At 41.9% G+C, this 23,654-nt stretch overlaps 1 protein-coding gene across 2 annotated transcripts in view; it reads left to right on the forward strand.

The window, feature by feature from the left end:
- The first annotated feature begins 128 nt into the window (after positions 1 to 128).
- LOC120573389 (retinal guanylyl cyclase 2-like) overlaps positions 129 to 23,654 on the forward strand; it is a 41,495-nt gene continuing 17,969 nt past the window's right edge. Inside the window, exons 1-6 of one of the 2 annotated variants that reach the window (XM_039823099.1) lie at positions 129 to 859; positions 14,912 to 15,161; positions 15,382 to 15,612; positions 16,084 to 16,239; positions 17,391 to 17,533; positions 17,684 to 17,839. In XM_039823099.1, coding sequence (XP_039679033.1) covers positions 14,921 to 15,161; positions 15,382 to 15,612; positions 16,084 to 16,239; positions 17,391 to 17,533; positions 17,684 to 17,839 — 927 coding nt within the window. In that variant the 5' untranslated portion in view covers positions 129 to 859; positions 14,912 to 14,920. The remainder of the gene's footprint in view (positions 860 to 14,911; positions 15,162 to 15,381; positions 15,613 to 16,083; positions 16,240 to 17,390; positions 17,534 to 17,683; positions 17,840 to 23,654) is intronic. The other variant, XM_039823097.1, reaches the window with a different exon arrangement.

Raw genomic sequence — 23,654 nt, forward strand, 5'->3', positions numbered from 1 at the left:
AAAATGGTTCCATAACTCTGTTTTAATCTGTAATGTTTTGAGTCCAGAATAATTTAATTTTACAGATATTGTAGCATGTTGATCAGCACGTTAACAGTTATTGATCTGTCTGTGGTGTCTCATAGACTACCTGCACGTCTAACTGGCTAACTATAGTTCCTTCTTCCGTGTTGTGTTTGTGTGTGTGGTTCTGACCCAGGCAGGCCCTTCTCTCTGGGACTCAGTCCTTTCCTTCAGATGGCTCCGAGTAGAGCCAGGTTAATCCTGTCTCTATTCCTGACTGCAGACCAGCTGGAGATCTAATCCAGATCAGACCAATAGAATAAACCCTCCTTCATACCCTCAGACCAACACATCCTCTCAGAACTGAAGGAACATAAAGAAGTAGTCCTGTAGTAACATGGAGATTGGGCTGTGGCCCTGCAGTGTATATCTAGTATATATATATATAATAGATATCAATAGAATAAACCCTCCTTCGTACCCTCAGCCGTCTCACTGTTGAACTCAAAAGGTAAAGGTAATATCAGCTCAAACACACAACCAACTGCCTACTTGACTTAATCTGTGACATCACAGAGAGGTGGATGATGTCATCAGCCAGGAAACTTCATGGAGTCTGAGGAAACGACCTCGGAGAGATTCAACCGAAAAGGTCACACAGACACACACACAGACTCACACAGACTCTGAACTCTAAACGAGATTAATTTAAGCCTCTGACTCTGTGTGTGTGTGTCTCTCTCGTTCGAGATCATCATCAGCACTTTCTGCAGCGTGGCGTTCATTGAGGATTTATTTTCTTTAATCAACTGAAACTGATGGTTTTCTTTGGACAGATGAATCTGTGAGACAGAAGGTAAACACACTGTGTGTGTGTGTGTGTTAGGTTGTTTAAATTAGCTGAGATGTTTAAGGGTAATTCTTCAACTATGGTACTCTTTGAGCTAGATGAACAGTTTTTAATTCTCAGTTGGTTTCTCAATATGTCTAGAAACCTTCCCTGAAGTTGGCTGTGATGATTTGTATTGAATAATATATATTTTTTACCATTTTTATCTGACAGTCCAAGAAAACGGTCATTTCCATCACATAACAAAACGTTTTTTTAAGATAAAATAATTAAATATCTTCTGTTATAAATTTATTTGATTAAATAGCACACACATTTCTGTTCAAATTTGTAATTTATTTATTTTTCAGAAATGTAACTATAAAGATTTTACAATATTTACACTAAAAAACACCTAAAACTAGGTCACTGAACATTTCATTTACTTATCATAGCTCAAAATCATATACACATATCTTACCCCTAACTGCACAACTGTCACTGAATATAGTTGGCTTGATTGTACGTTTTTTATCTGTTTTACTTTAAAATGTGTGTGGCGGAAATGACATAGATAGGCAACTTCCAATTAAAAACTATTTTTCTACTACTCTATGTGGTGAACCAAAGCAAATCAATAAGCAACAGCATTAATGAACAATAACATATCACCAATATTTTTTAATTAAAAGCAATCCAAAAAATGAAATAAACAGGAATTTGTGTTAAAAGTCAGCAAATAATTTCTTCACTGTTTTCTACATGCTGAACTACAGCAAACTAAGTACGAACTAGCGCAAACTAGAGCAAATATAACCAGTTGACTATAATTTTGAATAACAAATAAAATAGGCAATATATTTTGAAACTGAAAACTTATATGCTTAGATGCTATATGCCTACGCTGAACCAGACCAAACACTCTGTGCTTGGGTGATAGAATGCAAAACCGATTTTACCTTGTCATAGTTGAATAAGAACAGTTTGGAGGGTAACTAGGACATACATAGAACCTCTAAATCCCATTGACACCTCTTTTCTCTGCAAATCTCACAATTTGAAACTGCTGCTGAAAACGGGCGAATCTCAACAAAGCTCATAGCTGACGTCAACTATGGGGCTCCTCCTTATTTGGCTTTAGTCTCTATGTTTGTCACGCCCCAACATTTACATAGACTACACCACTGATCTGAGGTCAGTTAGTCTTCTGAATCTAGGTCACGCAGATTTCAGAAATTGTATACATTGTTTGTCTGCTATTTAATTACTAAATTCACTTATGGGACTTTTTTATGCAAAAAATCAATAGAGGTCAATATGTGCCGTTTTACGAAAATTGATGGCTAATTGCAAAAGGGTTAGGGTTAGGGTTAAAAGTGACTAAAAGTGTTTCTGGGTTACTGGACTACTAAATGCCGAGGCCCTGACGGAGCTCCGCAGCTTGCTGCGATCTTTACCCATAGGATTGAAGGGACACTAGCAGCAAACGAAACCCCTCAAATTCACAAATATGCATTAAATTAATATCGGACGCAAGCGTTAGTTTGGTAAGACCTTATGGTAGCTGTAATATATGTGCTATCAGCTCTGCGGAGTTCTGCGGAGCCCCGTTAGTCCAGTAACCCAGAAACGGTGACTTCCCCTGGGTATGAAGCGCAGCAGAGGCAGACTGTGTGGAGATCCTGAAGTCAGACACATCTTACCAAATTTGCAATTAGCCATCAATTTTCAAAAAACGGCGCATATTTCTGCTATATATAGTTGATTTCTCGCATAAAAAAGTCTCAGCCCCGCTGTCTCATCTCCAATGTATGTGTATGTGGTTCCTCAACCAATCAGCGTGCAACTCATCTAAATATTCAGGAGCATATTTGGAAGAAAAGCTGTTGTTTTCCGAATAGAGACATTCCACAGGGATGCATACGGGCCCTAAGAATAGCACCTGGAACATTTTCAGCCCAACCAACGTACCCCATTAGGAGACCTTAAGGAACAGTGTGAAATACCCTATATAATCCTTCTATCACCCCTTTATATGTTACTGTCATGTGTGTTATGTCATAATTCCATGTATTGTCAAACGTATGTTATCATGTGGAATAACAAGTTGAATCTGACTAAATAGTCATTGTATTTGCTAAATACTGTATCTGTCAAATTTGCATACAGGCCAGAGGTTCAGCTATGTTATATTTAACTGTTTTTGAATTTAAATGTTTTAGTTTTAGTATTATAGCCCAAATATTTTGCTGTTTAGCACAAACAATGTCATTTCCACCACAACCTGTCTTTACCACCACAATGAACACTGTGGTGGAAATGACATTTCCCCCCTTTCCCTCTAAAATATCATGCTATGTTAGCCTGCTAATATTAGTTTTAGAGTTAACATTAAATATACACAAATTACACATTATTAAATTAAATGTATCAAGATATTTTTACGTCCATGTGAAATATGAGCTGTTTGGAAATGACAACCAATAAACATGCTCTCAGTTTTACTCATATTTACCTTGATTTTTCTACTTTTCATTACCCCCTGTACACGACACCATTTCATCCAACCATGTGTTGCACTGTGGAGTTTCTGTTGCTATGGTTACTATGTACACAAACCTAAAACAATGATCCCAGGATTCTGTTTTGTACATCATGGTATGACAGTAAGCCCAAGGGACAAGGGTTCTACTTATGAAAAATATAGGAAAATGTGAATAAATATGGCAATATATAATATGTATAATTGAAATAGACATTATTTTATCATTTGTACTTGAAATCTAAATCATTTAAATATTTAATTTAGAATTAAGCAAGGTTAAAGATGCAAATTCTGGCTTAGGGACAGAGTGAAAACAGTACCATGCATAAAAGGCCTTATATAATAAAAAGAATAATTGAGCCATGATACATTTTTTATAAGTTCCCCTTAGGTTGAAGTAATTGTGACAAAAACAAAAAAGAAGAAATGTTTTTTAGTTTTTATTATTTCACCCAGGGACAAGAAAAGTACCATAGTTAAAGAATCACCCTTAAATGTGTGATGAGCCCAGAGTCCAACAGAAAATATTTTTGGTGGGATGTTACATTACATTACATGTCATTTAGCTGACGCTTTTATCCAAAGCGACTTACAATTAAGTGCATTCAACTGAGAAGGTCCAAACTCTAGACAACAAGTAGTAAGTGCAAGTACATTAGCTTTAAATAAGCTAAGCTACAAAGAAACGTATGAAAGTGCAGGTTCAAGACTTTTTTTATTTTTATCCGAGGTGTAGTCGGAAGAGATGTGTTTTTAGCCTTCGGCGGAAGATGTGTAGGCTGTCAGCCATCCTGATGTCGATGGGGAGCTCGTTCCACCATTTGGGAGCCAGGACAGTGAACAGTCTGGATTTGGTTGAGTGATTAGTTCTCCCTCGCTGTGGGGGGGCAGCAAGCAGTTTGGCTGATGCAGAGCGAAGTGAGCGGGTTGGGGTGTATGGTTTGACCATGTCCTGGATGTAAGCTGGGGCTGATCCGCTCCGCCCTGTATGAGAGGACTAGTGTCTTGAAGCGGATGCGGGCAGCCACTGGCAACCAGTGAAGAGAGCGGAGGAGCGGTGTAGTGTGAGAGAACTTGGGGAGGTTGAAGACAAGTCGAGCTGCTGCGTTCTGAATGAGCTGCAGGGGCTGGATGGCACATGCAGGCAGGCCAATCAGGAGGGAGTTGCAGTAGTCTAGACGTGAGATGACTAGAGCCTGAACCAGAACCTGAGCTGCCTTCTGTGTTAGAAGGGGACGTATCCTTCTGATGTTATGCAGTATGTATCTACACGATCGGGTGGTTGGAGCAATGTTAGCAGTGAAGGAGAGTTGGTCATCAAGTGTCACACCCAGGTTTTTAGCAGTCTGGGTTGGGGCTACCACAGAGTTGTTAATTGTTATAGTCAGGTCTTGGGTAGGAGAGCCCTTCCCTGGAAGGAAAAGGAGCTCAGTCTTGTCGAGGTTGAGTTTCAGATGGTTAGTGGACATCCAAGAGATGTCAGTCAGACAGGCTGAGATACGTGCTGCTACTTGAGTGTCAGACTCAGGAAAGGAAAGAATTAGTTGGGTGTCATCTGCGTAGCTGTGATAAGAAAAGCTGTGCGACTGGATGACAGACCCAAGAGAGTTGGTGTACCGAGAGAAGAGGAGGGGACCCAGGACTGATCCCTGGGGAACCCCAGTTTTGAGTGGGCAAGGTTCTGAGCTAGATCCTCTCCAAGTTACCCGGTAGGTTCGGTCTGCCAGGTAAGATGTCAGCAATGAGAGCGCAGAGCCTGAGACACCCAGATTCTGGAGTGTCGAAATGAGGATCTGGTGGTTCACTGTGTCGAAGGCAGGATCCAGGGGTCAGGTGGTTGGACAGGCAGAGGTAATCAAAGTAAGAATTTGATTTGGAGATAGAGGGGTGAAAGAGTAGCCAGAAGAGAGAGCAGCAGGGGTGGATGTGTTGGTTGGTGTAATCCAGGTCTCAGTGAGAGCAAGGAAGTTAAGGGATTTCAGGCTGGCAAGGCCAGAGATGAACTCAGTCTTGCAAGTGGCAGACTGGCAGTTCCATAGGCCACCTGCAACAAGGTGTTGGGTGTGTGTGTGGAACGGGTGGGATAAGAGTTGGGGTTGCGGAAATGTTGCGAGCTAATGCGTGTTCCAGTTTGTTTGGTATTATCAGAGGTCATCTGTTATCACATGTCTGTGGATCACATTTAATCCAATCACAGTCCCCCCACACACACACACACACATATATATTATATATACAGTCCCCTCCAAAAGTATTGGAACGTCAAGGGAAATTCCTTTGTTTTTGTTGTTCCCTGAAGATATTTGGGTTTAAGATCAAAAGATGAGTATGAGACAAAAGTTCAGAATGTTTCCTGGTATTTACATCTAGATGTGTTAAACAACTCAGGACATACCACCGTTTGTATTAGACCATAGCATTATTAGGTGAGCAAAAGTATTGGAACAAATAATCTTAAAGTAAATAACATTTAATATTTAGTGGCATAACCCTTGCTTGCAATAACTGCCTCAAGCCTGCGACCCATCGACATCACCACACTGTTACATTCTTCATTTGTGATGCTATTCCAGGCTTTTACCGCAGCTTCTTTCAGTTCTTGTTTGTTTCGGGGGTTTCTCCCTTCAGCCTCCTCTTCAGGAGGTGAAATGCATGCTCTGTTGGGTTAAGGTCAGGTGATTGACTTGGCCAATCTTAATCCTTCCACTTTTTTCCCCTGATGAAGTCCTTTGTTTTGTTGGCCGTGTGCTTTGGGTCATTGTCCTGCAGTAGTTTCTTTCTTTTTCAGGACATTGCCCAATGTTTGTCCAATGGCTCTGGTCGATTTTCCTTCTTTTCTCAGCTTGAAATTGGCTTGCTTTTCTCCCATAGATAGCTCTCTGGTCTTCATGTTGGTTTATCCTCTTTAATAAGAAATGCAGTCTTTATAGGTTTAAACTAAGAATAAAAACTTAGACTAGTCATGCTGAGCTATTTAATGTTTGAACAATCAACCTAAAAGGCAACATCTGGGCAACAAACGGTGGTATGTCCTGAGTTGTTTAGACATCTAGATGTAAATATGTTATGGCATGACATTTTGTAGGAATCCTTCTTTTCAGTCAAATGTTTTAAATCCAGTGTTTTTTACTCTTACATGTCTTTTATACTTAAATGATTCATTTTGTACCCTCTGGACACCTTCGAGGCAAAAATGTCCATGCACACAAAAACTGTTATTAAATCATCATATATCAATATTTTTTTCTGCTTTTTTTCATGAATCACTTAGGCAAGGCAAGGGCAAGGCAAGGCAGCTTTATCTGTATAGCACATTTCAGCAACAGGGCAATTCAAAGTGCTTTACATAAAACATTAAAGAGCAGTTAAAAACAATTGAAAACAATTTAAAAACATTAATAAACAAATTAAAAACATTAAAAGACAAGAATAAAATTGATAGTGCAGTATAAGAATAAAAGTTACAGTGCAGTATAAGAAATTAAAGTTAATAGATTATTTAACCCTCATGCCCTCTTCGGTCATTTTTGTACATTTTTCTCAAGTTTTTTTTTTCATTTTGTGATCATTTTTGCTGTGTTACTTCTTATGGCATGAAATTTTGTAGGAATCCTTCTTTTCAGTCAAATTTTTTAAATCCAGTGTTTTTTACTCTTACATGTCTTTTATACTTAAATGATTCATTTTGTACCCTCTGGACACCTTCGAGGCAAAAATGTCCACGCACACAAAAACTGTTATTAAATCATCATATATCAATATTTTTTTCTGCTTTTTTTTTCATGAATCACTTAAACAACTTCTAACCTAATCAAAACCACCAAACATTCAATCATTTTCAGGATTTTAACCCTTTAAATGCCAGTTTATGTATTTGAAGTATGTCATTATTTATAAAAAAACCAAAAAATGATTTTTTTCCCATATAATGAATAATATGTAGATGGGGCTTTGGTGGTGATTAGAGGCTTGGATATGTCAAAGATAAGCAAGAAAACTGATTTCATTGCATTAGTATTTTTTATGTAATTCCAGATACTCCCTCTGGACACCTTCGAGGCAAAAATGGCCCCATTGACTTCCATTATAACCACATGTTTTGATCTCACTGCCTTTACAGTATAAAACCATGCATTCTGTAATGTCAGCATTTCATTTGGAAGAAAACTAGTCATATTTGACATTTTTACAGTATTTCACCAGATTCAACCATTTTGCCCTTGTAGGCCGATGCATGAAATTATAGTTATATTATGGAGCTCTGTGTGTGTGTGTGTGTGTGTGTGTGTGTAACGCTAGCTGCACGCCATACGCGTCGTCGCGATTTGATGTGTGTGTGTGTGTGTGTGTGTATATGTGTGTGTGTATGTGTGTGTGTGTCTGTGTATATATATGTATATTTGTGTGTGTGTGGGTGGGTGTGTGTGTGTGTATGCGTGTGTGTGTGTGTATGTATGTGTGTGTGTGTGTGTGTGTGTGTGTGTGTGTGTGTGTGTGTGTGTGTGTGTGTGCGTGCATGCATGTATGCATGTCTGTGTGTGAGAGAGAGTTTGTGTAAATCTGTAAACAAACAATGATAATTTTAGTGGTGAAAAAAAGCGACCTATACTTTTGCCAGTTATATTATGGAGCCGTGTGTGTGTGTGTGTGTGTGTGTGTGTGTGTGTGTGTGTGTGTGTGTGTGTGAGAGAGAGTTTATGTAAATCTGGGTGAAAAAAGGGCTTCTTTTGAAGGATGCATTTCATGTGTCTTTGAAGACGTGCTTGAATAAAAACATTGTTTCCTGCATTTGTTGTAAAACAAAAACAACTATTAGTGTGTTTATGCACCTGGCTCTAGAGAAGGAGAAAGACCTGGAGCAAAGAGAAGGAGCCTTTATCTTCCAGCCAACTGCAGGACTCATCTGAAGATGACACAAGTTTCTGGAGTCTGACAAAATGGTCACTGGTGTCCTCCAACTCTGTGAGTGCCTCTAACCCTTCCTCTGAAAGTGGAGAGGACACTGAAGATCCTGTCCATCCTAACATTGAATGGACAGTGAAGAATTGGCAAGTCTGGTCTCCATCTAATACTGAGACGCTGCGCAATATTCAAGCACCGACCGGCATGATGTCAGAGCCCACGAGATATGCCATATCAAGAATCCATGATGTGGCATCCTCTTTCCACCTTTTCTTCACTCCTAACTTGATCAGCTGATTCAGGAAATGACAAACCTACACGGGAGGTGTTCAATCTCAGGATGGAGTGATGTGGATGCTCAAGAGATTTTAACATACATGGGACTTCACACTTGGCTGGTGTGTACCGGTCCAAAGGGGAATCCACCCGGAGCCTGTGGGATGTCCATAGTGGGAGACCAGTCTTCAGGGCCACCATGTCCCACAAACCATTTGAAATGATAAGCGCCAGTTTACAGCAAATGCAGGAGACAATGTTTTTATTCAAGCACGTCTTCAAAGACACATGAAATGCATCCTTCAAAAGATGCCTTTTTTCAGCCCTAAAGTGATCATTGCTTGCTTACAGATTCACACACACACACACACACACACACACACACACACACACACACACACACACACACACACACAAATACACACACATACACACACATACACACACACACACACACACACACACACACACACCTCCATAATATAACTATAATTTCATGCATCGGCCTACAAGGGCAAAATGGTTGAATCTGGTGAAATACTGTAAAAATGTCAAATCTGACTAGTTTTCTTCCAAATGAAATGCTGACATTACAGAATGCATGGTTTTATACTGTAAAGGCAGTGAGATCAAAACATGTGGTTATAATGGAAGTCAATGGGACCATTTTTGCCTCGAAGGTGTCCAGAGGGAGTATCTGGAACTACATAAAAAATACTAATGCAATCAAATAAGTTTTGTTGCTTATCTTTGACATATCCAAGCCTCTAATCACCACCAAAGGCCCATTCCCCTATGATTTATTTTATGGAAAATAATTAATGTTTTGTTGGGTTTTTCATAAATAATTGTTACTTCAAAGATTTAAAACTGGCATTTAAAGGGTTAAAATCCAGAAAATGATTAAATGGTTGGTAGTTTTGAGCAATTTACAAGTTGTTTAAGTGATTTATGAAAAAAAAGCAGAAAAAAATATTGATATATGATGATTTAATAACAGTTTTCTGGACATGTACATTTTTGCCTCGAAGGTGTCGAAAGGGAGTATCTGGAACTATGTAAAAAATACTAATGCAATCAAATTAATTTTGTTGCTTATCTTTGACATATCCAAGCCTCTCATCCCCACCAAAGCCAAATCTAGATATTATTCATTATATGGAAAAAAAAATTTTTTTTGTGTTTTTTGTAATAAAAAATGAAATACTTCAAATACATAAACTGGCATTTAAAGGGTTAAAATCCTGAAAATGATTGAATGTTTGGTAGTTTTGATTAGGTTACAAGTTGTTTAAGTGATTTATGAAAAAAAAGCAGAAACAAATATTGATAAATGATGATTTAATAACAGTTTTTGTGTGCGTGGACATTTTTGCCTCGAAGGTGTCGAGAGTAAGTTTTTTTAAGGAGGGCATGAGGGTTAAAGAAAAGCAACATCAAAAAGATAGGTCTTTAGCTTAGATTTAAAAGAACTGAGAGTTGCAGCGGACCTGCGGTTTTCTGGGAGTTTGTTCCAAATATGTGGAGCATAAAAACTGAACGCTGCTTCACTTAAACAACTTCTAACCTAATCAAAACCACCAAACATTCAATCATTTTCAGGATTTTAACCCTTTAAATGCCAGTTTATGTATTTGAAGTATGTCATCATTTATAAAAAGAAAACACAAAAAAAATTTTTTTTCCCATATAATGAATAATATGTAGATGGGTCTTTGGTGGTGATTAGAGTCTTGGATATGTCAAAGATAAGCAACAAAACTGAATTGATTGCATTAGTATTTTTTATGTAATTCCAGATACTCCCTCTGGACACCTTCGAGGCAAAAATGTCCCCATTGACTTCCATTATAACCACATGTTTTGATCTCACTGCCTTTACAGTATAAAACCATGCATTCTGTAATGTCAGCATTTCATTTGGAAGAAAACTAGTCATATTTGACATTTTTACAGTATTTCACCAGATTCAACCATTTTGCCCTTGTAGCCCGATGCATGAAATTATAATTATATTATGGAGCTCTGTGTGTGTGTGTGTGTGGTGTGCGTGCACGTGCATGCGTGCGTGTGTGCGTGCGTGTGTGTGTATATATGTGTGTGTGTGTATGTGTGTCTGTGTATATGTGTATATTTGTGTGTGTGTGTGTGTGTGTGTGTGTGTGTGTGTGTGTGTGTGCATGCATGTATGCATATCTGTGTGTGAGAGAGAGTTTGTGAAAATCTCTAAACGAACAATGATAATTTTAGTGGTGAAAAAGCGCACCTTACTTTTGCCAGTTATATTATGGAGCGCGTGTGTGTGTGTGTGTGTGTGTGTGTGTGTGTGTGTGTGTGTGTGTGTGTGTGTGTGTGTGTGTGTGAGAGAAGTTTATGTAAATCTGGGTGAAAAAAGGGGCTTCTTTTGAAGGATTTGTACTTTGTCGGACGTGCTTGAATAAAAACATTGTCTCCTGCATTTGTTGTAAACAAAACAACTATTAGTGTGTTGATGCACCTGGCTCTAGAGAAGGAGAAAGACCTGGAGCAAAGAGAAGGAGCCTTTATCTTCCAGCCAACTGCAGGACTCATCTGAAGATGACACAAGTTTCTGCGAGTCTGACACAAAATGGTCAGTGGTGTCCTCCAACTCTGTGAGTGCCTCTAACCCTTCCTCTGAAAGTGGAGAGGACACTGAAGATCCTTTCCATCCTAACATTGAATGGACAGTGAAGATTTGGCAAGTCTGGTCTCCATCTAATACTGAGACGCTGCGCAATATTCAAGCACCCGACCGGCATGATGTCAGAGCCCACGAGATATGCCATATCAAGAATCCATGATGTGGCATCCTCTTTCCACCTTTTCTTCACTCTTTACTTGATCCAGCTGATTCAGGAAATGACAAACCTACACGGGGAGGTGTTCAATCTCAGGATGGAGTGATGTGGATGCTCAAGAGATTTGAACATACATGGGACTTCACACTTGGCTGGTGTGTACCGGTCCAAAGGGGAATCCACCCGGAGCCTGTGGGATGTCCATAGTGGGAGACCAGTCTTCAGGGCCACCATGTCCCACAAACCATTTGAAATGATAAGCACCAGTTTACAGCAAATGCAGGGAGACAATGTTTTTATTCACAGCACGTCTTCAAAGACACGTGAAATGCATCCTTCAAAAGATGCCTTTTTTCAGCCCTAAAGTGATCATTGCTTGCTTACAGGTTCACACACACACACACACACACACACACACACATACACACACACACACACACACACAAAAAACACACACACACACACACACACAGAGCTCCATAATATAACTATAATTTCATGCATCGGGCTACAAGGGCAAAATGGTTGAATCTGGTGAAATACTGTAAAAATGTCAAATATGACTGTTTTCTTCCAAATGAAATGCTGACATTACAGAATGCATGGTTTTATACTGTAAAGGCAGTAAGATCGAAAGTACTGGTTATAATGGTAATAATGGGGTTGCCTTGCGATGGTGTCCACAGCGAGGTTATCTGAAACTACATAAATACTAATGCAATCAAATCAGTTTTGTTGCTTATCTTTGACATATCCAAGCCTCTAATCCCCACCAAAGCCCCATTTCCCTATAATTTATTTTATGGAAAATAATTAATGTTTTGTTGGGTTTTTCATAAATAATAATTGCTTTAAAGAATTAAACGGGCATTTAAAGGGTTAAAATCCTAAAATAATATTGAATGTTTGGTAGTTTAGAGCAATTTAGAAGTTGTTAAAGTGATTTATGAAAAAAAGCAGAAAAAAATATTGATATATGATGGTTTAATAACAGTTTTTTGGACATGTACATTTTTGCCTCAAAGGTGTCCAAAGGGAGTATCTGGAACTATGTAAAAAATACTAATGCAATCAAATGACTTTTGTTGCTTATCTTTGACATATCCAAGCCTCTAATCCCCACCAAAGCCCCATCTAGATATTATTCATTATATGGAAAAAAAAAATCATTTTTTGTGTTTTTTGTAATAAAAAATGAAATACTTCAAATACAATGTGATTGGATTAAATGTGTCAGCCAAACCTTGTGGTGTCCTTAAAGGGAAAGTAACCTCCATATTCCTCCTCTGCAGACTTTGAGTTACTTGCCACTCAGCATTTCACTAGTCACTTTGTTGTGGGGAATTACTTTTTTTTTAATGAAGTTGATTGTGGTGTGCTACAAGAACCAGATTGTCAACATTTTTAAATGCTGATGAGTGAAACCCCAAACCCAAATATTTAGCTCTGATAATGTGTGTAAAGCTCCCGTTAGCATTAGACAGACATAAAAAGTAGCTTGTTATTGGGTTAGTGGGGGTTATAGGGTTGGATCATTCCAGCTGCTAACCCTAATTCTCTTGACTTCTTCTATAATCCTCTAAATGGTTTTACTCCTAAAGATGCCATACCGTGGTCTTGGCTTGTAGTGTTGCGTGTACGTGCTGAACAGAGCCCGGGGGATATTTTAGTGGATTGCTGCATCTTGCTGGCTAAACTCCGGACTCTGACAACCGTACTCTGGCCTTGGATCGCACACATCAGCTGTGTTTCGGGGTTGGGGTTAGTGGCACAACCCTAACCTTGCAGCAGAAGCATTCGTAACAAAGAGTACTGATTCTATTTAAATCTTGATTCTGGATAAGGACAGACTGTCTGACAGTTGCTATGGTGACCATCGGGATGAATGAGCCGAGGGTTAAATCCTGAGCTGAAGAAAGAAGCTGCTGCAGCACTAAAAATACACTTCAAACCTGGATTATACACAACACACAAACCCCCACACACACACAGACACACACACACACACACACAGAGATAAACACACACACACACACACACACACACACACACACACACACACACACACACACACACACACACACACACACACACACACACACACACACACACTAAACCTCTGCCTTTTGACCTCAGCCTTTTGTGCCCTCTCTTATAATATAGCCTAGGTGTAACTATAATTCTTCAAACATTATTTATGACAGTTCTGCTCTGAAACTAAAATGAAGACGCGCTAACAGCACAGAGAGAGTTATCAGCAAATCTTCCTTACAAATAATCACATCATCACATGCGCTGCTCTTCAGCAGAATATAATAATAATAATAATAATAATAATAATAATAATAATAATAATAATAATAATAATAATAATAATAATAATACATGTTATTTAAAGGCGCCTTTCTTGGCACTCAAGGACATGAATATGGTGACAGACGCCCCCCAGAGTCTGGCCTCAAACTCAGAACTCAAATACATTTTTAGTTTTCTAATCCCAACCCGCTTTAACCCAAAGCTAACCCTTCTACATGTTTGTAATGTTTCTAATGTTTCTTATGTTTTATCTGATCTTTAGGACAAACAAGGGAAGTTGAACAGAAAGGTCATGAACATGTGAATCACTGAGTCTCCACCGAGCGTGACTCGAATGGTTTAAACTGACTAAATGTTTAAATCTGGAACACGGACACTCTACTAGTATTGCTAGGTATTGCTAGTGCTAGTCAACAGTTCTGTTTCCTTAGACATACTGTAAATAAAACCTGAAATCTTGAATATATATATATATATATATATATATATATATATATATATATATATATATATATATATATATATATATATATATATATATATTAGGGGTGTGTCGAGACACTCGCTCACGAGACAAGACGAGACGCAGATTGGAGTCACGAGAGCGCGACGCGATTTTAACACTAATTTAAAGAAAACTTCAGTTAAGAAATATGACTGGGAAAAATAGTCTTTACTCAGAGAACCAAGGTTACAAGCTAGGGGTGTGACGAGACGCGGCTTACTCCACGAGGACGAAACACATCAAGCGGATTTGGGTTCATGAGAACGGAACGAGATTTCGTCGAGGTGAAAAGTTGTCTGCGGAGGCGATGTGATGTCAGCGTGATGGCGCGTGGAATTACTATTGAAAATCCCCTGCCACTTTTAAATCATTTGTGTGGCAACATTTTGGTTTTCCCGCCGAAATAATAAACGGCGAAAGAGTGACAGACAAGACGAACACAATATGTAAACATTGTAAGAAAGAAATGCCGTATACCGCGGCTAACACGAGCACTATGCAAAAACACTTACAGCACCACCACAGCTCTCTACTAACTACTGCACCTGCGAGTCGCGGGTGCAGTAGTTAGCAGTACGGCATTTCTTTCTTACAATGTTTACATATTGTGTTCGTCTTGTCTGTCACTCTTTCACTCTTTTCACCTCGACGAGAAATCTCGTCACGCGAGATCTCGCACCCTTAATATATATATAATCAACTTCCTGTTCTTTCAGGTTTCCAGGATGCAGCTTCCCAGGTGGTTTCCAGGGGCCTGTCTGTGGTTGCTATGCGTCTCAGAGGTCTGGACAGCAACCTTTAAGCTGGCTCTGATTGGTCCGTGGTCATGTGACCCCATGTTCTCCCGGGCGATGCCCTCGTCGGCGGCCAACCTGGCGTTGTCACGGTTACGTAGCGACATGGGTATGAGCCGAGGATACTGGTACGATGTCAAACTGCTGGACGAGAGCTGCTCCGCCTCCAAAGGTTTGTTAGCCAATCAGGGCACAGATATATATATATATATATATAAAATTAAAGACCTTTAGATTATCTTCTTCTCTGGTTGTATTTCAGCGCTGACTGTTCTTTTCTGGTTGTATTCAACTTTGACTTCTCTTCTTCTCTGGTTGTATTCAGCGCTGACTGTTCTTCTTCTCTGGTTGTATTCAGCGCTGACTGTTCTTCTTCTCTGGTTGTATTTCAGCGCTGACGGATCTCGGGGACATGGAGGGTTACGGCCACGCCTACATCGGGCCCTTTAACCCCGCCCTCTGCCACGCTGCCTCCCTATTCGCTCAGCACTGGGAGGCGGGCCTTGCCTCGCCAGGCTGTCTGGATGCTGATTGGCCGAACCTGCCGCCCATCACGCCGCCCAGCAGGGTGCTGTTCACCGTGCTGCGGTTCTTCCGCTGGGCGCACGTCGCCGTGGTCTCTGGTGGGATAACGTTGAATATCTCCATAACCAGATATTAAAGTGTTCTCAGTTCTGATAAAATACAACTAACTGCTTGTTGAGTTTAAAACTAATGAAAGTTAATCCTTTACAACTTTTTTTATTAAACACATTGAACATTCAATTGAACATGAAAGTGAGCTAAACTACTAAAAAAAAAAAAAAAAATGACTGTTACATTTTAAAGTGCAGTTTTCTGCTGACATTTTCTTACACAAAATCTGTCTTTTGTGTTTATTGCGAAAGTTGATATTGTGATAAACAATTTATATTGCAGCCCTAGTTTTTTCCAATATGGTATTACAGAAGCCAATCCTAAGAATCTTTAGGAGTCCTATCTTGTCTCAGGTTTTATCTCTCGTTGGGAATTATAAATACGTTTAAACCCAACATTGTGGACGAGGGAGAATGTAAAGACATCAATCAAGTTTTTTCTTTATGTTTCGTCACCAGCTCCATCCGACCTATGGGAGAGCACCGGACAGGAAGTAGCCTCAGCGCTCCGAGCTCTGGGCCTGCCGATTGGTCCGGTGGTTACCATGGAAACAGAGAGCAAGGGCGGACCTCGGGAGGCGCTCAAAACTATCAGAGAAGCCGACAAGGTCAAAGGTCAGGGCTGTTTGTGTTCAACAGATCAGATGAGATTAACATCTTCATACACAGAAACAATATTTATCTGCACATGATCAGTTGATTTTCATCTGAAAACTCTGTCCAACTCTAAAGTCCAGTTCAGACCAAAGATTAGTGACGAGACTAAACCATTTTAGAATGAGCTCCCTGCAAGGTTTCAGTGGTACGAACCAGCCCGTCTCAGCTAGACTCAAACCAGCCTCTGGTGGAGTCTCCAGAGGCTGGATTTAGACCGTAAGAGACGTCTGTTTCTACAGAAGTTAGAAAAAAGTACCTCACTATCAATAATGTTATTCACATTCATATTTAGACGCAACAAAGAGAAGACCATAGATATACAGTATATACATAGATACAGCATTCAGCTCGTGAGATGCGTCTGTGCCTCCGCCATTTTGAGACGGACATCTGACCCGTTTGACCAGAAAGACTCAGAGAAGAAGACAGACTTTTGTGCTGCTTTTGGATGGAAACTACTAAGCAACATTGAATAACATTTTAAAAAGGTGTTTTTCAATATTTTTATGTTAGGAACATGTTTAATTTGAAATCAAAAGAGCTAATGTTAATCCTGCTAAGCTAACATTAAGTTAAGTGACTCTCCTCAAACTGAATTAAGCTAAGCTATTTTTAAGTAATTAGTAGTATATTTTGGTCTCCATAGATAATTGCAATGCATATATCTCACTTGTATAAATTAAATCTAAGGCTTAAATACACTACTGTACTGTTACCATCTAGACAAGATAAGGTATTTTGGTATGAAAACCCACATTTTTAATTTAACCAAGTATCCTGTATCATAAATACACGTCTGGCATCTGTAGCGAAGCAAACCGCTTGAAAATCTGTTGGAAATACAGCAAGAAATTATGATATGTCCGTCCTAAAGTGGCGAATGCGTCGACGATCTATGACAAAAGAATCATTGCTATGGTAACGCTGCAGACCAACCCGTTGCAAGTACCTGCTAGCGTCGTCTCGTCGCAACTCTTTGGTCTGAACTGGGCTTAACAGATCACAGAGGAGATCATCTAAAACTTCTTTTCATACACAGAAACATTATTTGATCTGCAGATAATCAGCGGATTTACATCTGAAAAAAATTTTTAAATTCCCTTTTGCAGTGGTGATAATGTGCATGAGCTCCGTCCTGATTGGTGGACAGGATCAGGAGGAGCTCCTATTGGCTGCTCTGGACATGGGGATGGTTTCCGACGGTTACATCTTCATTCCGTATGACGCCCTGCTGTACGCCATGCCGTACCAGGTAACCAACCATCCTTACCTTCCTGAAACGATAACTACATTATATTTCTTACTGAAGCTGCTTTCTGATTATAAAAATAATCTCTAAAGTCTGAGTAAAGTTCTCTTGAAGCTGATGTTTGTTCCCTGTTTCCCTCCTCTGTCCAATCAGGACACAGTATTTCCTCAGCTGACCAATAACACAAAGCTTCGTCGCGCCTACAGCTCCGTGCTGACCGTTACCATGGCGTCGGACCAGAGTTTCTACGAAGCTTTTCGTCAGGCTCAAATAACCCGAGAGATTCGCTCTGCTGTGGCTGCTACTGAGGTTATTACTACACAACTACTACTACACAACACATACTACACAACAACTACTGCTACACAACACATACTACACAACAACTACTGCTACACAACAACTACTACTACTACACAACTACTGCTACACAACAACTACTGCTACACAACTATTACTACACAACTACTGCTACACAACACATAATAACCCGAGAGATTCACTCTGCTGTGGCTGCTACTGAGGTTATTACTACACAACTACTGCTACACAACACATACTACACAACAACTACTGCTACACAACTACTACTACTACACAACTACTGCTACACAACAACTACTGCTACACAACAACTACTGCTACACAACTATTACTACACAACTACTGCTACACAACACATAATAACCCGAGAGATTCACTCTGCTGTGGCTGCTACTGAGGTTATTACTACACAACTACTGCTACACAACACATACTACACAACAACTACTGCTACACAACTACTACTACTACACAACTACTGCTACACAACAGATAATAATCCGAGAGATTTGCTCTGCTGTGGCTGCTACTGAGGTTATTACACAACAACTACTGATACACAACAACTACTGCTACACAACTATTACTACACAACTACTGCTACACAACTATTACTACACAACTACTGCTACACAACACATACTACACAACAACTACTGCTACACAACTACTACTACTACACAACTACTGCTACACAACACATAATAACCCGAGATTCGGCTCTGCTGTGGCTGCTACTGAGGTTATTACTACACAACTACTGATACACAACACATACTACACAAAAACTACTGCTACACAACACATACTACACAACAACTACTGCTACACAACAGATAATAATCCGAGAGATTCGCTCTGCTGTGGCTGCTACTGAGGTTATTACACAACAACTACTGATACACAACAACTACTGCTACACAACTATTACTACACAACTACTGCTACACAACTATTACTACACAACTACTGCTACAAAACACATACTACACAACAACTACTGCTACACAACTACTACTACTACACAACTACTGCTACACAACACATAATAACCCGAGAGATTCGCTCTGCTGTGGCTGCTACTGAGGTTATTACTACACAACTACTGATACACAACACATACTACACAACAACTACTGATACACAACACATACTACACAACAACTACTGCTACACAACTACTACTACACAACTACTACTACACAACAACTACTGCTACACAACAACTACTGCTACACAACTATTACTACACAACTACTGCTACACAACACATAATAACCCAAGAGATTCGCTCTGCTGTGGCTGCTACTGAGGTTATTACACAACAACTACTACTACACAACACATACTACACAACTACTGCTACACAACTACTGCTACACAACACATGCTACACTACAACTACTGCTACACAACACATACTACACAACAACTACTGCTACACAACTACTGCTACACAACACATACTACACTACAACTACTGCTACACAACAACTGCTACACAACACATAATAACCCGAGAGATTCGCTCTGCTGTGGCTGCTACTGAGGTTATTACTACACAACTACTGATACACAACACATACTACACAACAACTACTGCTACACAACACATACTACACAACAACTACTGCTACACAACAGATAATAATCCGAGAGATTCGCTCTGCTGTGGCTGCTACTGAGGTTATTACACAACAACTACTGATACACAACAACTACTGCTACACAACTATTACTACACAACTACTGCTACACAACTATTACTACACAACTACTGCTACAAAACACATACTACACAACAACTACTGCTACACAACTACTACTACTACACAACTACTGCTACACAACACATAATAACCCGAGAGATTCGCTCTGCTGTGGCTGCTACTGAGGTTATTACTACACAACTACTGATACACAACACATACTACACAACAACTACTGATACACAACTACTACTACACAACTACTACTACACAACAACTACTGCTACACAACAACTACTGCTACACAACTATTACTACACAACTACTGCTACACAACACATAATAACCCGAGAGATTCGCTCTGCTGTGGCTGCTACTGAGGTTATTACACAACAACTACTACTACACAACACATACTACACAACAACTACTGCTACACAACACATGCTACACTACAACTACTGCTACACAACACATACTACACAACAACTACTGCTACACAACTACTGCTACACAACACATACTACACTACAACTACTGCTACACAACAACTGCTACACAACACATACTACACTACAACTACTGCTACACAACACATACTACACAACAACTACTGCTACACAACTATTCCTACACAACTACTGTTACACAACAGATAATAATCCGAGAGATTCGCTCTGCTGTGGCTGCTACTGAGGTTATTACACAACAACTACTGCTACACAACTATTACTACACAACTACTGCTACACAACACATACTACACAACAACTACTGCTACACAACTATTACTACACAACTACTGCTACACAACACATAATAACCCGAGAGATTCGCTCTGTTGTGGCTGCTACTGAGGTTATTACAAAACTATTACTACACGACTACTGCTACACAACACATACTACACAACTATTACTACACAACAGATGCTACACAACTACTACTACACAACAGATGCTACACAACTACTACACAACACATACTACACAACTATTACACAACACACTACACAACTACTACTACACAACTACTACTACACAACAGATACAAATTCAATTTCAATTCAATTTTATTTATAGTATCAAATCATAACAAGTTATCTCAGGACACTTTACAGATAGAGTAGGTCTAGACCACGCTCTATAATTTACAAGGACCCAACCATTGCAGTAATTCCCCCATGTCACGGACGACCAGGAGACAGACTGCAGTAGAGAAGCTGAGCTTTATTAACAATGATCCAACAACGAGCAGGAAGCAACAGGCAGGAAATCTGGTAGCTGGGTAGGCAGGTTCCAGAGCAGCAGCAGACAACAGGATCCAAAGTACAGGGTAGGCAAACTTGGAATGACTAGGCTTAACGTGCGTGGTCAAAGCATCATGTGGAAACGAGACTTGACAAGGAGTGTGTGTGGTTGTGCTGCTTATGTAGGTGGTGGCTGATTAGTTGCAGGTGGTGGACTGAGGATGAGGCTTGATGAGGTGCAGGTGTGTAATTAGGACTGAGGGGACTGGGAGAGTCTGATCTCGTGTGAGTTACGAGGAGTTATGAATCAGTGGGAGGAGTGTGTGCTGGAGAATGAGAGAGAGTGAGTGCTGGTGACAGTGAATGGGGAAACAAACAGTCATGAACACTGACTAACAGTCCAAGACACCCTGACATTACCCCCCCACCCACAAGGCGCGACCCGCGCCGTAAAGGCAAAACACGGGAGGGGGGGGCGGGCAGCCCGGAGACCGGGACAGGAGGGGGACAGGGCGAAGGCGGACGGACTCCAGGCCCTCCCCCAAGACTTGGGCGGAGCTGGCCGGAAGCATGACCACAGCGGAGCCGGCTGGGGGCGTGGCCACGGCGGAGCTGGCTGGCCCACTGGCGGCCGTGGCGGGGCAGACCCCTCTGGAGGCCGTGGCGGGGCAGACCTCTCTGGAGGCCGTGGCGGGGCTGATCCCTCTGGAGGCCGTGGCGGGGCAGACTTCTCTGGAGGCCGTGGCGGGGCTGATCCCTCTGGAGGCCGTGGCGGGGCTGATCCCTCTAGTGTCCCAGGGACACTAGAGGACCCTGGGACACTAGAGGACTCGGGGAACCTTGGGACACTAGAGGACTCGGGGAACCTTGGGACACTAGAGGACTCGGGGAACCTAGGGACACTAGAGGACTCGGGGAACCGAGGGACACTAGAGGACTCGGGGACACTAGAGGACTCGGGGAACCTGGGGACACTAGAGGACTCGGGGAACCGAGGGACACTAGAGGACTCGGGGACACTAGAGGACTCGGGGACACTAGAGACACTAGAGGACTCGGAGACAATAGAAGACTCGGAGACACTAGGGACACTAGAGGACTCGGGGAACCTAGGGACACTAGAGGACTCGGGGAACCGGGGGACACTAGAGGACTCGGGGAACCGGGGGACACTAGAGGACTCGGGGAACCGGGGGACACTAGAGGACTCGGGGACACTAGAGGACTCGGGGACACTAGAGACAATAGAGGACTCGGAGACAATAGAGGACTCGGAGACACTAGGGACAATAGAGGACTCGGGGAACCTAGGGACACTAGAGGACTCGGGGAACCTAGGGACACTAGAGGACTCGGGGAACCTAGGGACACTAGAGGACTCGGGGAACCGGGGGACACTAGAGGACTCGGGGAACCGGGGGACACTAGAGGACTCGGGGAACACTAGAGGACTCGGGGAACCGGGGGACACTAGAGGACTGGGGGACACTAGAGGACTCGGGGACACTAGGGACAATAGAGGACTCGGGGACACTAGGGACAAGGGAACCGCTACCTAGCCTAGAGTCAGGGGGAATCCAAACCAACCGGGACTCCGGAAAGCCACTAGCTAGCTGGGACTCAGGAAAGCCACCAGCCAGCTGGGACTCAGGAAAGCCACCAGCCAGCTGGGACTCAGGAAAGCCACCAGCCAGCTGGGACTCAGGAAAGCCACCAGCCAGCTGGGACTCAGGAAAGCCACCAGCCAGCTGGGACTCAGGAAAGCTACTAGCTAGCTGGGACTCAGCAAAGCCACCAGCCAGCTGGGACTCAGCAAAGCCACCAGCCAGCTGGGACTCAGCAAAGCCACCAGCCAGCTGGGACTCAGCAAAGCCACCAGCCAGCTGGGACTCAGGAAAGCTACTAGCTAGCTGGGACTCAGGAAAGCTACTAGCTAGCTGAGACTCAGGGAAGCTACTAGCTAGCTGGGACTCAGGAAAGCCGCTAGCTAGCTGGGACACAGGGAAGCTACTAGCTAGCTGGGACTCTGGAGAGAGGCCGCTAGCAGGCCGCGTGTCTGTGGAGACATGGAAAGAGCTGTACATCGGCTCAGAGGCAGGAGGACTGCAAGTCAGCTCAGGGTCAGGAGAGCTGCACGCCAGCTCGGGGTCAGGAGAACCGCACGCCAGCTCGGGGTCAGACACCGGCTCGGGAACAGAAGGGTTGCTAGTCTCTGCAGGGCAGTTGCTGTGAGCAGTCTCGGCTGGGCAGTCGCGGTGAGCCGTCTTGTCTGGCCAGTCGCGGTGAGCAGTCTCTGGCTTCTGTCCGACTGGGCAGTCAAATGGCTCCCTGCTGAAGTGGGCCTGTGGTGAGGACTTTGGCACCGGATCGGCTGGCTCTGGATCGGCAAGCGCTACCGTAAGGGAGGAACCACAAACCCAAAGGGCTCGGTCCAGAAACTCACTAAACGGCAGGTTGAGGTCCTCGAGCAGCAGCATCCGAGTAAGTGGGTCATCTAACCCGCTCCAGAACTGATACTTTAAGAAGTCCTCCTCCCAGCCCGCACTGTGATAATAACAGAGGTAAACTGCAACAAAATCTTCCAGAGTGTCTCCGTTTTGATTGAACAGATGATCTTCCATGGCGTCCTCATCCATGTTCATTTAGTTGTGGTCAAGTCTTCTATCACGGACGACCAGGAGACAGACTGCAGTAGAGAAGCTGAGCTTTATTAACAATGATCCAACAACGAGCAGGAAGCAACAGGCAGGAAATCTGGTAGCTGGGTAGGCAGGTTCCAGAGCAGCAGCAGACAACAGGATCCGAAGTACAGGGTAGGCAAACTTGGAATGACTAGGCTTAA

This window comes from Perca fluviatilis, chromosome 14 (genome assembly GCF_010015445.1).
Source record: "Perca fluviatilis chromosome 14, GENO_Pfluv_1.0, whole genome shotgun sequence".
Classification (NCBI taxonomy): Eukaryota; Metazoa; Chordata; class Actinopteri; order Perciformes; family Percidae; genus Perca; species Perca fluviatilis.